The sequence below is a fragment of the Pteropus alecto genome, unplaced genomic scaffold, assembly GCF_000325575.1.
Source record: "Pteropus alecto unplaced genomic scaffold, ASM32557v1 scaffold338, whole genome shotgun sequence".
Taxonomy (NCBI): Eukaryota; Metazoa; Chordata; class Mammalia; order Chiroptera; family Pteropodidae; genus Pteropus; species Pteropus alecto.
This window is the reverse complement of record NW_006441995.1, coordinates 3,316,511-3,331,528: the sequence shown is the minus strand read 5'-3', so window position 1 is coordinate 3,331,528 and position 15,018 is coordinate 3,316,511. Positions and strand designations below refer to the sequence as shown.

At 36.6% G+C, this 15,018-nt stretch overlaps 1 protein-coding gene across 3 annotated transcripts in view; it reads left to right on the top strand.

Annotated features, from left to right (window-relative positions):
* The first annotated feature begins 13 nt into the window (after nt 1–13).
* PRKAA1 (protein kinase AMP-activated catalytic subunit alpha 1) overlaps nt 14–15,018 on the top strand; it is a 28,624-nt gene continuing 13,619 nt past the window's right edge. The window contains exons 1-3 of one of the 3 annotated variants that reach the window (XM_015595326.2): nt 66–172; nt 1,420–1,543; nt 13,618–13,759. Coding sequence is in view for 1 of the 3 variants with exons in the window: in XM_006919508.3 (XP_006919570.1) it covers nt 46–172; nt 13,618–13,759 (269 nt within the window). In the remaining 2 variants the exon portion in view is untranslated. Of the gene's footprint in view, nt 173–1,419; nt 1,552–13,617; nt 13,760–15,018 lie in introns of all 3 variants that reach the window. The other 2 variants (XM_025052153.1, XM_006919508.3) reach the window with 2 other exon arrangements.

Sequence of the window (15,018 nt, the reverse complement as noted above, 5' to 3'; positions counted from 1 at the left end):
CCCGGCGGGGCCCTGCCCGCCCCCTCCGCCCCCTCCCGCGGCGCCATGCGCAGACTCAGTTCCTGGAGAAAGATGGCGACAGCTGAGAAGCAGAAACACGACGGGCGGGTGAAGATCGGCCACTACATCCTGGGGGACACGCTGGGGGTCGGCACCTTCGGCAAAGTGAAGGGTGAGGACCCTCGGGGCAGGGCTGGGCCCGAGCCCGAGATCCGGGCGGTTTCCGCTTCTCGCACCTTCTCATCCTCCCCCGCCTCCTGCGTTCCTTGCCTCTCGGGCTCCGCAGTCCCGGTCTTGCCTCCGGCGGGCACTTTTTCATTGTTCATTCTCTACAACGAGTATGCATTATTATTATAGTGAGCATGTTTTAAAAAGTCACTTAAATGTATTACGTTTATAATCCATAACTCATTAAATTGTCAAATTTGATTATTTTGATCAGGGGCTTGTCTAGGCGAGGGGCGGGGATGCGGAGGTGCGAACTTTCCCAGGTGGGCGGTCTGGGGGCTGCGCGGCGCACTCGCAGTGCTGGGAGGGGGCGCGGGGGTCTCGGCCTGGAGCCCTGGGGAGACGGCCTCCTGTTCGCCTGGGTTGTGCTCCCTCAGCCCATCGCTTCCTTGGCCGTCCTCGGCATTGTCTGTATTTCCGTCCTCTTGAAGAGGCTGTCGACTCACCTGCTCAGGCTGATTCTCAAGTGTGAAATCTGTTTCCCCCGCAAAGTCAGGTTGCTTTTCTTTTAAATACAGAGTTTTTAAAAAGGCCATCTCATCGGAAAGGATAATTAATTTTTTTAGGAGCAGTTAATGAATATAAACTGGTCCTGTATTTGCGATGCATGTTTATGTTTCGAATGCAGACTCCGTGCCTTCAGTGTTTCTGAATTACCAGTTTTGCAGTCTGTATGTCATACTTGGTAGTAAGTGCAGATGTTGCCTCCAGATAGTATTTATTAGTTCATTAATGCCGTTCCTTTCCATTTATTTTCACAGGATATTTACATTTTAATAAACGATTTAGTACACATCATTTGATTGATTTTTTTTTTTTTTTTTAAGAAAAATGTGGACTTTCTTACCATTGTGTTTCAACATGGTATTCTGGAAAAATAGCACACTTGCTCTCCAATCCGCTAATTCTGGCCTGAGAAGTTTAATTGCAAACTTTGTGAGGCATGATTTTTTTTTTTTCTTTAAAATACTTGACTTGGTTATTAGGGATGCAGAGGAAGGAAGTGTGGAACTGATGATGATAATTCGTGCATGAGCTTTGGATAAATAATAGCCTATGACTTGCATATACTAAGCTCTTGGTAAATATTGGACTTAAAAGAAAAAAAAGTTTGTGAAGGTCTGTACAGTGAATTGACTGACTGAGCCTTGCTCTACCAGAGCTAAATAAACATTTTCTGATTTTATCTAGGGATAGAAGAGGAGAACACTTCCTTCTCTTGTCCTTTCTGAGTCATAGAACTGGAAAATTGCTGTATAGCCCACAGGGAAGCAACTGCCTAAACCTTCTTATGAAAATCAGCAAGGCCAACAATGTAAGAAAGTAAGAAGCAAATGCCAGAATAGGGTAATAACAGCTATTAGGGTGGGTATTAGGTCAGTAAGAGGTTTCTGTGCCCTTGAAGTTATTTATTTTTGGCTGTGCTGTCTCTTTTTAGCATTTACAAACTGCTTTTAGTTTACAAGAATTTGTAAGAAATGCCCATTAATGCCCCCAAAATAGTGATGACAGTCTCGGTGCCCTCACCCCTCCCAGAGTTTTGCTTAGATTAGGAAGCTCATCATTTTCCTAATACAGACCTGAGAAGAGTCGGGTCTCTTATTTGCTAGGTGGCTTTGGCATGGCAGATGGGAAAGCAAGAGGAAATTTTTTGTTTCCCGAATTTGTTCTGTGATGTGGCTGTGACGTGAATTCCTCCAGTGACTGCTGTTCCTTAGCCTTCACTCCTCCACAGGTGCTTCTCTTGAGTTGCTGTCAAAGTCAGCAACCTCTCCAAATATAGAATGGCCAATATGAGTCAAAGGATCATAGGTTTCATAGATATGGTTCAATTTGTTCATAAATACATTAGTTGATGTTGATCAAACAGTTAAACAGTTGAGATGCTTTTTGCCTCAAGTAATAGAAAATCCAGTTCAGTCTAGCCAAGAATATCTCTTCGTGAGGTTCTCTCTTCAGAGCAAGGAAATCTCAGCATACTTCTCATGAGTCTCATTGGCTTATGAGACCTTTGGCCTGGGGTGCCTTGTGCCAGTTACTTACGTTCTTAAGTAAGCAAGGGAGATGGAATTACCCCTGGAGGAATATGGTCCATTCTTAGATATTTGGGAGGGGGGGGGAGGACATCTTTTTTAAAAATTATTTTTCTTCAATTACAGTTGACATTCAATATTATTAAGAGCATCTTCTGATGAAGTACTTGGATAGTGTTGAGGGACAGAGTAGATACCTATACAGAAATGGATATTAATTATTAGGAGAGAGAAAGGAGGACATAGATATTCAGTGAGGCAAAAATAGCTATAGTAGTGGTGACATTGGTAACTAATACTAGTTTTAATTTGACAAGAAACCTTAATATGATTAGCCATATATTTCATTGGAGACAGTTTGGAGTAGATATTGATATACAGAAAAATTCCCAGTGTAATATTCCATGCTTAGAGGAAATTTAATTTGGGAGGAGGAAACTGTAAATTCATAGTGATTATTTTGTTTTCTGTTACAGGCTAAAAAAAAATCTTTTGGTAACTTAATGGTAACATTTTGAGGAGAAAGTTTAAACAGACAACGAGGGTTAATTTGGAATTATGCTTGAATTATCTTTTGTTACTTCTAAGGTATTTCTTTTTTCTGGTTGTCAGAGTTAGTCAGTCTCCACTCTCTTGCTGGTCCACTCCCCCTTCCTCCCAGGTAGAACAGTTATAAAAGCATGAATGAACAAAGAGTCATATAACTATTGCAGTAAATTAAAATGGCAGTTTTTGTTAGTTTTCCAAGAGAAGAGAAGGCTGTCTTTTTAGTGAGGTGGGTGGTCTTTGGCAAATGAGTTGTTTATGTATAGAATCTATTAAGTTGCTGAGTATACATAAAACTAATGAATCACAGTGGAAATTACACATTTAAGTAAAAAAATCTATATGTGAACTAGAGCTATCTATGTCAGCATGGGTGATTCTCAAGTATAGAAGGTTGGGCCACAAAAGCAGAAGTAGAAGAATATGTACAGTCATGTTATTTATATCAATTTTAAAAACATGCAAAAATACTCATACATTGAAGGTAGGAGTATAATTTGGTACCAGCTCTATAGAGTGTGACAGTATTTATTAAAATTAACCCAGTAATTCAACTTCTAGGAAATTATTCTATAGATATACTCATGCATGTGAAATAATGAGTATTCATTGACATATTGTTTGTCAGTGCAAAAGATTGGAAGTAAGGATAGCAGTTAAATTATAGTTTATCCATATGGTGACATACCTTGCAAACATTAAGAAAAACAAGAAACTTTATATAATTTAGAAAACAATTTTCAAGGTGTATTTTTAAGAGGAAAAATAAGGGGATAATAGAACAATGTATAAGTATACCTACCATTTATGTATAAAAAGCAGGGCAAATATGTTATCTGTGCAGCTTCTTGCATATGTATAGAGTGTCTCTTTAAAGATAAACATGAAACTGTTAAATTAGTTGTTCAGGGGAGGAGGACTAGGTAGCAGGGGAACATTTCATCTTATTTCCTTTTGTACTTTTGAATTGTGTAGTGCAGATTTGTGTTCAAAAGTATACAAAATTAAATTTGACAAACATGAAAAACAATGTTACAGTATCGCTTATGGATTCATATTTGTGGGAGAGACAAACACTACTTTCAAGATAGTGGTTACGTTTGGGAAGAGAGGAAGGAGAAAGATCTGGGAGGAGTCATACTGGGCGTCAGTTGTATCTATACTGTTTTATTGCTTAAGCTAGTGGTGGTTGAGACATAGGTATTTGGTGTGCCTTTTGGTATGCCTGAAACGTTTTGTTAAGAAAAGGTAGCATTCTTAAATTTCCACCTATAGCACTTAAAGTTCACCCCTCTCCAGGATTGTTTTTTCCATAATACTTTTATGAGATACTATTATTTTAATTTAGAGTGTAAATGAAATAGTTTGGTGATTAGCATATCTTCAGTAGATATATTTCTATCTTTGTGGCATCTCTTTCCTATTTAAAATCCTCTCTTTCAGAGTATGATCTTGTTTCACTTCAGGATTGCACATCTGATTAGAAGAGCATCTGTTACAATGTTTTACAGTTAGATAAAGTTCCCTTTAGATAGCAAGAACAGGTAGTTAGCTAATATTTAGTTGACTGATCTGTTCTTTGAGGAAGACATGAATTCTAGTAACCTTTGCTGTGAGAGACATGCTTCAGTGGCAGAAATACTTGTTTTCTATTTCGTTTAAAAGCAACACCTTAGCACTACTGTAAAATTGCGACAGTTTGAAGAGTAAAATTTTGAACCTCGGAGAAAGGGGAAAACTCTTAGTAATGCATATTCCTGAAAGGTCCATTTCTGATATGTTGATTGATTGACTGTGGAGCAGTCAATCAATTCGGCTGCAGCTGAGTTTAGTCAATGGAGAATCTTTAGCCTAGTTTTGAGAAAACAGTTCAGGTTTTGTTATTGTGCTATGCCTTTTTCCCTCTCACACTGCACATGATGGATAGGTCAAAAGACTTGGAGTCAGAAGACCTGTCCCAGCTTGATAACTTAATAGCTTTACCTTGACAAATTACATAATTATCTCAGAGCCTCATATTACCTGCATCATAGGTTTATTGTGAGGCTCAAATGTGACAATGTGTGTTTCCTAAGTGATGAGACTATTTTCAAAAGTATTATGCTACTGAAATTCTAATATTGATGTATTTTGGTAATTGGGTTCAAGGCAAGTATTTCTGTACCTTTAAGGAAAACACAGCAGATCATCATATGATGGCCTTAAATTACTAAGACTTGCTGGGGAAGAAAGAAAAGGAGAAAAAGAATAGAGGGGATACTGCCTACGCTGAAAGAAAAAGTATTTTTGAGTCACCAGAGTTGGGACATCATTTGAAAACCTTGAAGGGAAAAGCCTGTATCCAATTAATGCCGGGAAATACCAGGTTAAACAGCTTTCAACAGGTTTCTCTACTACAGGGCTTTTTCAGAGCCTTTACCATGTTTATGTGCAGAGTGAGTTTCCAAAAGGGAGAACATATGTCCTTTTTCTGACTTCCTTGATTATGAAATCTTTTTCTGTGGAGAGTCTTAGTGTTTGTTTTGTAGAGCAAACTTTAGAAAATCCACTATAATTTTAGTTTTATGGTTTTTCTAGCCCATAGAAAATCAGAATCCCCAAATTAGAACACTGGAGAGGGGGCTGTCAGCGTTGACTTCTGATAGTCTGTGAAGGATGAGACACAACTTAAAAAGCAGAAAACCACAAGAGCTGGAACATAATAGCCCAGGAGCAAGAAGTCCTAGGAGCAAGATGTCCTGTCCAGCGAAGTAACTCCTACGGATATCACTGTGTGAGGGCATGGGAGTAACTGCTGCTCATACACGCTGAACATCTGGTTGGTTCCCAGTCATCAGGTACAGCAGTGTTCCATTCAAGAATACTTGGGCATGTGTACTGCAGTTTAGAAAACCTGTTTCAAAAAGATATTACTTTTGTTCATGTCATGTTTTAGAAAATTCACTTAGGAACTGATAAACTTACTGTATCAGTTTCCTAGGGCCATAGTAACAAAGTACCACAAACTGGGTGGCTGAAAACAACATACTTATTCTCTCAGTTCTGGAGGCCAGAAGTCCAAAACCAAGGTTAGTAGAGTCACAGTCCTTTCGAAGGCTCTAGGGGAGAATCTGTTTCTTGCCTCTTCCAGCTTCCAGTGGCTGCTGGCATTCCTTTTCTTGTGGTAGCAAAACTCCAATCTCTGCCTCTGTCTTTGTGTGTATTTGCTTCTTGTGTTTTCTTATGAAGGACACTAGTCATTAGATATAGAGCTCACCATAAATAAATCTAGAATGATTTCATCTTGAGATTCTTAACGAATTACATCTGCAAAGACCCTGTTTCCAAGTAAGATTGAGTTCTGAGGTTACAGGTGGACATGAATGTCAGGGGAAAGAACACTATTCAACCCACCACACTTGCCATTACATTTTATGTGCTCATAGCTTTATGCTCTTCATTTCTCCTTAATTCCTTAAGTTTTGAATAACTTCTAAATTAGTTTGATAGAATGAATACAGTGTTTTTTGGTATCTTGTCTTAAAATGTTGAAATTGACGTAAGTTGAGTTTTTAATAAACTGGATTCATTTTCTCATGTAGGAAAAAAAGTCATAGTAGCAATGCCTGGCATATAGTAGTTGCGGGTACTCAGTAACTATTTCTTGAATGAATGAATTTTTTAGAATAATTCTTATTAGTATGGGGGAATTAAAAAATACAAGACTATAAATTAAGGATTCCTCCGATAACCTCTGATTTTTTTAAAGGATATTTATATTTGTATTATTATACTATGTATGTCTTTTTGAGGATTATCTTTTTGAAAAAAATTAATTTTTCCCTTACTATTTTTGGAAAAGGCACAAGTTTTGAGACAAACCTGGGTTCAGATTTTGTCTTTGCAAATTACTAGCTGTGTAACTTTGGTCAGTGATTTCATCTTCTGTGCTGCCGTGAACACAGGGCTGCATAGATCTTTATGAACTAGTGCTTTGGTTTTCTTTGGATAAATATGCAAAAGTGTAATTGCTGGATCAAAAGGTAGTTCTATTTTTCATTTTTCGAGGCACCTCCAAACTGTTTTCCAGAGTGGCCATACCAATTTGCAGTAATACTAACGGTGTACGAGGGTTCCCTTTTCTCCAGCTCGTCACCAACATTTGTTGTTTTTTGATTTATTGATGATAGTCAATCTGACAGGTGCATCACATAGACTTATTTTTTTTTAAATAGTATTTATTTAAAAAATCTGATTTAAACTCAAGTCAAATGAACTTGTTTGCTTGTTTGTTTGTTGTTTTTGCCCCTGTACTCTTCTATGACCAAACAAGTGTTCCTATAGGACTTGGTGTGATTTGTATTTGTGTCTAGCAGTAATCAAAGTCAGGAAATGGGTTGAACTTTGGAGGCTAGAATTCTCAGGATTGGTTGATGACTGTAAGGATGGAGTAGGTTGGTGGGTTTGAAGCTTTATGGGAATGAGAGTTAGATGCATAGGAATTACAGCTATTATTTATTTAGCATTTATTATGTGTCCAGTTAAAGGCATGCTACTGACTCTAAGTGGATAAGGGGGACAAATCAAAGAGCTGAGATAAAACTGGCTATACCAGAAAATTTAGGGCTGATTAGATAGAGTTGGGGACAGGTCTGAGAGAAATGGAAAATAAATAACCCTAAATAGTAATAGCCACCATTTATTTATCAAGCACTTAACTGTGTTTCAGGCAGTATGGAATGTGCTTTACAAAGCATCATACTTTATGTATTCCCTGCAGGAGTATGTGGTGCTTATTTTTACAGATGGGTGAATAGAAGGTTGAAGTAATTTAACTTGCCCAAGTCAAACTTGTAGTAAATACCTTCATAGAGGAACAAAAAACAGATCTGTGTGACTACAGAGTCTATGCTCTATACACAGACTGCCTTCTCCTGTGTGAGAAAAAGGTGAATCTGCTAACATCTGTCAGTTTTTTTTCCCTTCTCTTTGGAATTTTTTTTAATTGAAAAACATATAAAACAGTAAGTACAATTTAAAAAAATTTGTAGAATAACTATTTTCATTTTGGCACATAATAATTTTCATGTATTGTGTAGCTGGAAAATGTAGAATGCATATATAAGTTGTTTGCTCTTTTTACATTTATAGGAATATTTTCTGTAGTCTTTTTGTCTCTTGTTGGAATAACAATGTATTAAACTGTTTCCTGAAATTGATCATTTAAATTATTCGCAGTCTTTGATCTTACATAAGATACTGTAATAAACATACTAATGCACTTTTTTTTTCCCATCTATTTAATTCTAATTTAAATTCTGAGGAAGGGAACTACAGATTTTTTAAAAAATGAAGTATTACCCTTAATACTAATCTGGGACACTGACCATACTTTTATTCCTTTAAAAAGTTCTCTTGGCTTACCCAGCCATGAAAAAGAAATTTGTATACTAATTTTCCATTAAAAATACTAATCATTATCCTGCCTATTTATATAGTTTTTAATGTCTGTGTGTGTGTTTGGGCACGTGCATTTGAATGATCTCTTTACAGTTGCTGTCAAGGTACCTGTCTACTCCCTGCCACTGTTTCAATTTTTGTTTGAGTATTTATACAGCCATATTTTAGTGATTTCTTATATTGTTTCAAAAGTGAAGAAATTATGCCTTTATACTTTCTTCTTATTAATTTATAATTTGGTGAAATGCCAAGTATTAGAAAAAAAGTTTTGAGCTATATCTTGGTTATTGATTTCAATCTGTTTATCCTTTCTTGTGGGGTGGGGAAGCTTTTATTATTCTTAGGTGGAATAATATTCTACTCACAAGTTGAATTTTACTTGATTCCCTATTCCCTTCTCTCCTATTCTTCCTAATTTCTTCCTTATTTTTTTGGTACATGTTCATAAAATTTTGTCACATTTTTGCTGCAACTTATTGCTTTGTAAATGATTTTAATTTTTCTGTTGCAAAATTCATCTTGCTCCACTCGTATTTCATAACTTCTATATTGTCTTATTACTCTGAAAGTTAATTTTTCATAAAACACTCATTTCTTGGGTGAGCTTAATGCATTTTCTACCCATTCTTTTGTACTGTAAAATTTGTTGGGTTTTCTTACCTTACAGAGGCCAGGAAGATCCAAGGAACCCAGGTTACTTTTGGTTGGTACTGTTTTCCTTGGCAGCATTAACTGGCATATAGTAGATGCTCAGTACATGATACCAAATGAAGGAAATTTAAAGAATGGATTAAATCTCCTCTTCCAGTTCCTTATTTAACAACAGAATATGCATCTAGAGTTTTGGATAAGCCCCAGTTATTTTGTAAAGTTAAGTGGGGTTGAAATTAAGTCGAGCAGCGTATAATATGAGAGGAGACTGGTAGGTTTGTGATGAATCGGAGTTCAGGCCTGAATGGATTCTGCTTTAATAGTCTTTCCAAGTGTCAGGCTGCCAGGATTATCCAGTATGGAGCCTATTTCCCAGTCATGTTTCAGCTGTGCAGTTAATGGGAAAAGGTTCCTAGTAAGCCAAGGGCTTGGAGATTTGGGGGATAGTTGGGACAGGTGAGATTAGTACTTTTTCAGGTATCCATAAATTAGATCTCTAAAAGACAATACTTCCTGAATTGTGTTTTAACAGTCAAGTAGACTGCTCTCAATCACATGATTGGTATTAGAGATTGGAGAAGGCCGTACCTGAAATAAGAATGTGCTTGATTTCCACAGTTTCTTTTAGCCATGACTCTAGGGTTTTCTTCCTCACTGATTTCATGTATATTTTAATGAAATTTTGATAGAAGTATATCCAGTGCATTGTTAACTCGCCATCTTTCAGAAAGCTGATATAATTTTTTAGCCATGGATGCTTTTAAGACTAGTTGAGCTGTATAAAAGGTAGTTAAATTTGGATTCCTTTTACATTGTAGTTTAAAAATGGCATTTTTACCTTATGATTCTGTGATGATCCTTTGGGTTAGAGTAGACTGTTTCAGTTGCACATTTCCTCACTGGCTGGAAAGATTTGTGTTGTGGCAGTATTGTGAGGGTTAAGAAAGGACCTGGGCAAAATGGGAGAGGACTCTGACTTAAACATTTTTCTTCTAGTCTTATTTAACAGACTATTTTCTCCCATTGTGAAATATCTGTATAACTGGACCTTGAATTTAATATTATTAATTAAAATATTTAAACCAAATAGCAAATGCTTAAAAAAATTCAAAATAATGAGGAACTACCCCATCCCCTGCTCTACCCTTTCCAGTTCGCACAGCTGTAGTGGAGCAGAGGAGCCAGCGCTCGGTCTCGCTTAGTCGGGTTGGGGGGAAATGCTGAATTCTTGAAAACCATTGGAGCCCGTATCTGTGGGTTTTCATCCTTGGGGGTTTTTAAAGAATGGTCAGGTTCAGCTCTATCCCAAATCCGTGATCAAGTGGGAAAGCCTATTAAGATTGGAATAATGAGAAAATACTTTTTTAAAATGATGTTTAAAACACAAGTTTAAAAATCAATGTTGAGCGTTCAACTATGAAATAATAAGAAATATCGTATGAATCTTCTAGGGCTGCCATAATAAAATACTGCAGACTGAATGGCCTTAACAGTAGAAATTTATTTTCTTACAGTTTGTAGGCGAAAAGTCTGAGATCATGGTTTCAGCAGGTTTGGTTTCTTCTGAGGGCTACCCACCCTCAGCTTGCAGATGGCTGCCACCTTCTCCTTCTGTCCTCACCTGGTTTCCTGCGTGTACCCCTGCTGTCTCTCTGTGTCCAAAGTTCCTCTTCTAGGAACACCAGTCGGGCTGGATTAGGGCCTACCTGAACTGCCTCATTTTAACTTACTCACTTTTGAAAGGCCCTATCTCCAAATTGTGTCACATTCCGAGGTAACTAGGGATTAGGGCTTCACCATATGAATTTGGGAGGGAGATGCAATTCAGCCCATAACAAATTCAAATAAAGAAGGGATTTTTTTTTGTTGTTATTACTACCCTTGATTTTTAGCTAGTAATTATCAAGATTACCAGGGAAAGCTCTCTGATAATGGTCTTACATACTATTCTAATTTAGAAGAGAATGTTTTCTTCCTGTAAAGCTAAAACCCTAAATCACTTATTTAAAAATTAATATTTTTTTTTTTGTAAAATAACACATGTATATTTTAAAAAGTCAAATAGTGCCAACAGGTATGTTTATAAAACAGAATTCCCCATCCTACTTTCAACTGTTAGCTGTTTTTTCTTGTATTTATCTATTTTTTTAAAAAAACTTCCCCATTTCTAATTGATACGTGTATACATACAAGCTATCTTAATTCTTACTGACAGACTTTTGTTGACTTCTTGTTATGGTAGTTGAGGATTTCAGTTCTCTTAAAACCTTTTCCTCTACACCTTCATCCTCCTAATAAAATTATATTATACTTAAAAATCCATTTTTGGTGTTTTCATAATTGTGACTGTAAAAATTATTTGCTAAGACAATACTATGACATTTTTTCCTGTAGTTTAAATTTTCTTTTTTATTTTTCAGTTACAGCTGACATACAATATTACATTCATTTTATGCGTACAACATAGTGAATAGACAGATCCTTCTAAAACTTCCGATCACCCCAATAAATCTAGTATCCATCTGACACTATATATAGTTATTGCAATATTATTGACTGTATTCTCTATGCTATACTTTACATCCCCATGACTGTTTTGCAACTACCAATTTGTACTTCTTAATCCCTTCCCCTTTTTTTACCCATCCTCCCAACCACCCTCCTATTTGGCAATCAAGATGTTCTCTGTATCTATGAGGTTGTTTCTGTTTTGTTTGTTTTGTTTTTTAGATTCCACATATAAGTGAAATCATATGGTATTTGTCATTCTCTGTCTGACTTATTTCACTTAGGATAATAAATACCCTCTAGGTCCATCCATGTTGTTGCAGATGGCAAGATTTCATTCCTTTTTATGGCTGAGTAATATTCTATTTTATATATGTACCACCTCTTCATAATCCTTTCATCTATTGATGGACACTTAGGTTGCTTCCATATCTTGGCTGTTATAAATAATGCTGCAGTGAACATATAGATGTGTACATCTTTTTGAATTAGTGTTTGAGATTTCTTTGGATAAATACCTAGAAATGGAATTGCTGAGTCCTTCTTTGTCTCTTTTATCTGGTATAGGTATTGCTACCCCAGCTTTTTTTGTTTGTTTGTTTCCATTTTCATGAACTATTTTTTTCTGTCCCTTTACTTTGAGTCTGTGTGTATCTTTCCATCTGAAGTATGTCTCTTGTAGGCAGCATATGTAGGAGCCTTGTTTTCTTTTCCATTCAGCCATCCTATGCATTTGGAGCATTTAATCCTCTTACATTTAAAGTAATTATTGATAGATATGTAGTTATTGCCATTTTATTCATATTTTTGATTTTTTTCCTTTTTCTTTTCTTTCTTTTCTTTTCTTTTCTTTTCTCTTCTCTTCTCTTCTTTTCTTTTCTTTCTTTCATTTTTTTAGGTGAGGCAATCCTTGGTTGACCTCACAGATTGTGAGGACCTTGTCAGCTTACAATCCATTATTTTTTTTATTTTTTTACCCCTAAGCACCTGGTCTTCCTAGGTGGTCTGCCATCCAAGTACTAACCAGGCTGGACCCTGCTTAGCTTCTGAGATCAGATGGGATTGGGCTTGTTCAGGGTAGCATGGCCATAGACCCTTCTTTTTCTTAAATAAGTCCCTTTAATATTTCTCGTAATGCAGGTGTGGTGGTGATGAACTCTAACTTTTTCTTGTCTGAGATATGACTATATTTTCTTAAAGAACTTTTAATTTTCCTAAAGTTCTTACCTCATTTTTTTCATTTGCTTAATTTTCTTAGAACCTAAGTCTAAATTTTCCACATCGTCAAATGCCTTTGTAAAATCTCTTTCAGTATAATATTGTATACTTTCAAACTTGTAGGACAGTTTATTCTCTCCTTTTCCCATGAAAGTAACCATCTAGGATCCTCTGTCACATTTCTGTCTGGATTTGTTGCCTTCTACACATGTTACCTAGGACTTTGCTTCATTACCATATTGGGGATTCTCTTAGTTTTTCTCCTGTATTGGATACCATCTTTTTGGTTTCCTTTATGATTTTGATGAAATATATATTCTCCAGTAGGTTCTTGAGAAAGGGTGAATAGAAGTGAAATATTTGGAGACTTTGCCTCTATGAAAATGTCTAAATTCTACTGTTACAATGGACTATCTGGAATAGCATTCAAAATTGAAAGATAGTCACTTGAATTTTTTTCTTATTTTTAAAAATAGAAACTACATGCACATTAACTGTATTTTAAAAGGTTCAAGGGGTTATGGACAGAGGAAGTTTGTCTATAGAATGAGGGAGGTTTTTGGGATGATGGAACTGTTCTGTATCTGATTATAGTGGTGGTTACATCAATTTCTATGTTTTAAAATCCATAGAGTTACACAAAAAGAAAAAAGTTAAATCTGTATGTCTGGTAGCTTAAAAAATGAAAAATAAAGAGAACTTAAAAGTACAGAAAGGTATACAGTGAAAAGTAAGTCTTCTTTCTTTCCCCTTTAGCCTTCTAACTTTCCTTCCTGAAAGAAACCACTGTTACCAGTTTCTTTTGTATTTTCCCACTTAATCACTCTTAAACATGTAAACATTCATTTCAGGGGTAAATCAGGAGGAATTTAAAAGGAAACTTAAATTTGCTCAAGTATTTTTTGAGAATGCTAAGATTACTAGTCTTAGAATATGTCAAATTATGTTATTAATCAAGTCTGGCACTAATTTATTAAAATGATTCCTCCTGCAGTTGGCAAACATGAACTGACTGGACATAAAGTTGCTGTGAAGATACTCAATCGACAGAAGATTCGAAGCCTTGATGTGGTAGGAAAAATCCGCAGAGAAATTCAGAACCTCAAGCTTTTCAGGCATCCTCATATAATTAAACTGTAAGATCTGATTATATTAAATATAGTCATACCATTTTTTTCATCATTTTTGTTAACCTACTTAAAGATGACTGATATTTCTTTGGTCTGTTTCCCGAGAGTTTTGAAGTTTCTTCCTGTTCATGTATTTATCTAACCCTATTCATGGCCACTTAAGCCTATGTTCCTGTTTTGCTGTTATGCTTACCCTAGTTATCTTTCTTATTCTTTCTTGTCTTCTGGATCAATGCCTTTTTGGTAGATAATGTCCAGAACCCCTATTACTGCAGAACCAACAATGATTTGGCCAGTAAAAACTCTTGACTTCTAATTTCCACATGATGTCAGTTAGCCTCACTGGAGACCATGCAGCAGAAAGGGTTTTCCTGCATGTTGCTTACATCTGATAAATAACAAACGAGAATATCAGGAATTTAGTATTTCAAAGGGCAGTAACATTACTATTGTATTATAGTTGCCAATTGTAAGGTCTTGAGATAATTTATTTACTTCTCAACTTTACATGCAAAACTGCTTAGGCTTTTGTACTGAACTGGATAACTCAAAATTTGTTTCACTTTCACCTCATATTTGTTGAGGTGCCATGGTTTTAAATACTATCCACATGCTCATGACCCCTAAATATACATCTGCTTTGAAACCCCTTCCCTGAACTCCAGACTCATGTCCACTGCCTGCTTTACATCTCCATTTGGATGCCCACAAGGCCTATGAACTCGGCACGGCCCAAACTGAACCTGCCCTCCTTAATCCACTCTTCCCAGTTTTCAGCATCTCAGTTAATATCTAGTTCCTCAGGGCAGATACTTAGGAACCATCCTTAATGTCCCTATTTCTGTTACTTCCTACCATCCATTCCATTTCTTTCTTCAAAATATATGTAGGATCTGATTGTTTCTCGTTTCCTTCATTGCCATCAGCTTAGTCTGAGCCTCCTTGACCTCTCTCATGGACTGCTGCAGTAGCCTCTGCTTCCACCTTCACCGCTACAGTCAGTTCTTCACATTATTCCCATAGTTACCGGTTTACTAGGCCAGATCACATGGCTACTTTGCATAAAACTTCATCTCCCTTAGAGTGAGAGTCAAAGCCTCATCATGGCTTACAAGGTTCTATGTTCTCTGGTCTCCAGTTACCTCTAACTCCACATCCTATTTCTCTCTCCCGGCTCACTCTGCTCTAGACTTCTTACCATTGCTTGAACATGCGAGGCTTCCACCTGGGGCCTTTGCACTTACTATTCCCTCTACCTCGTTCAC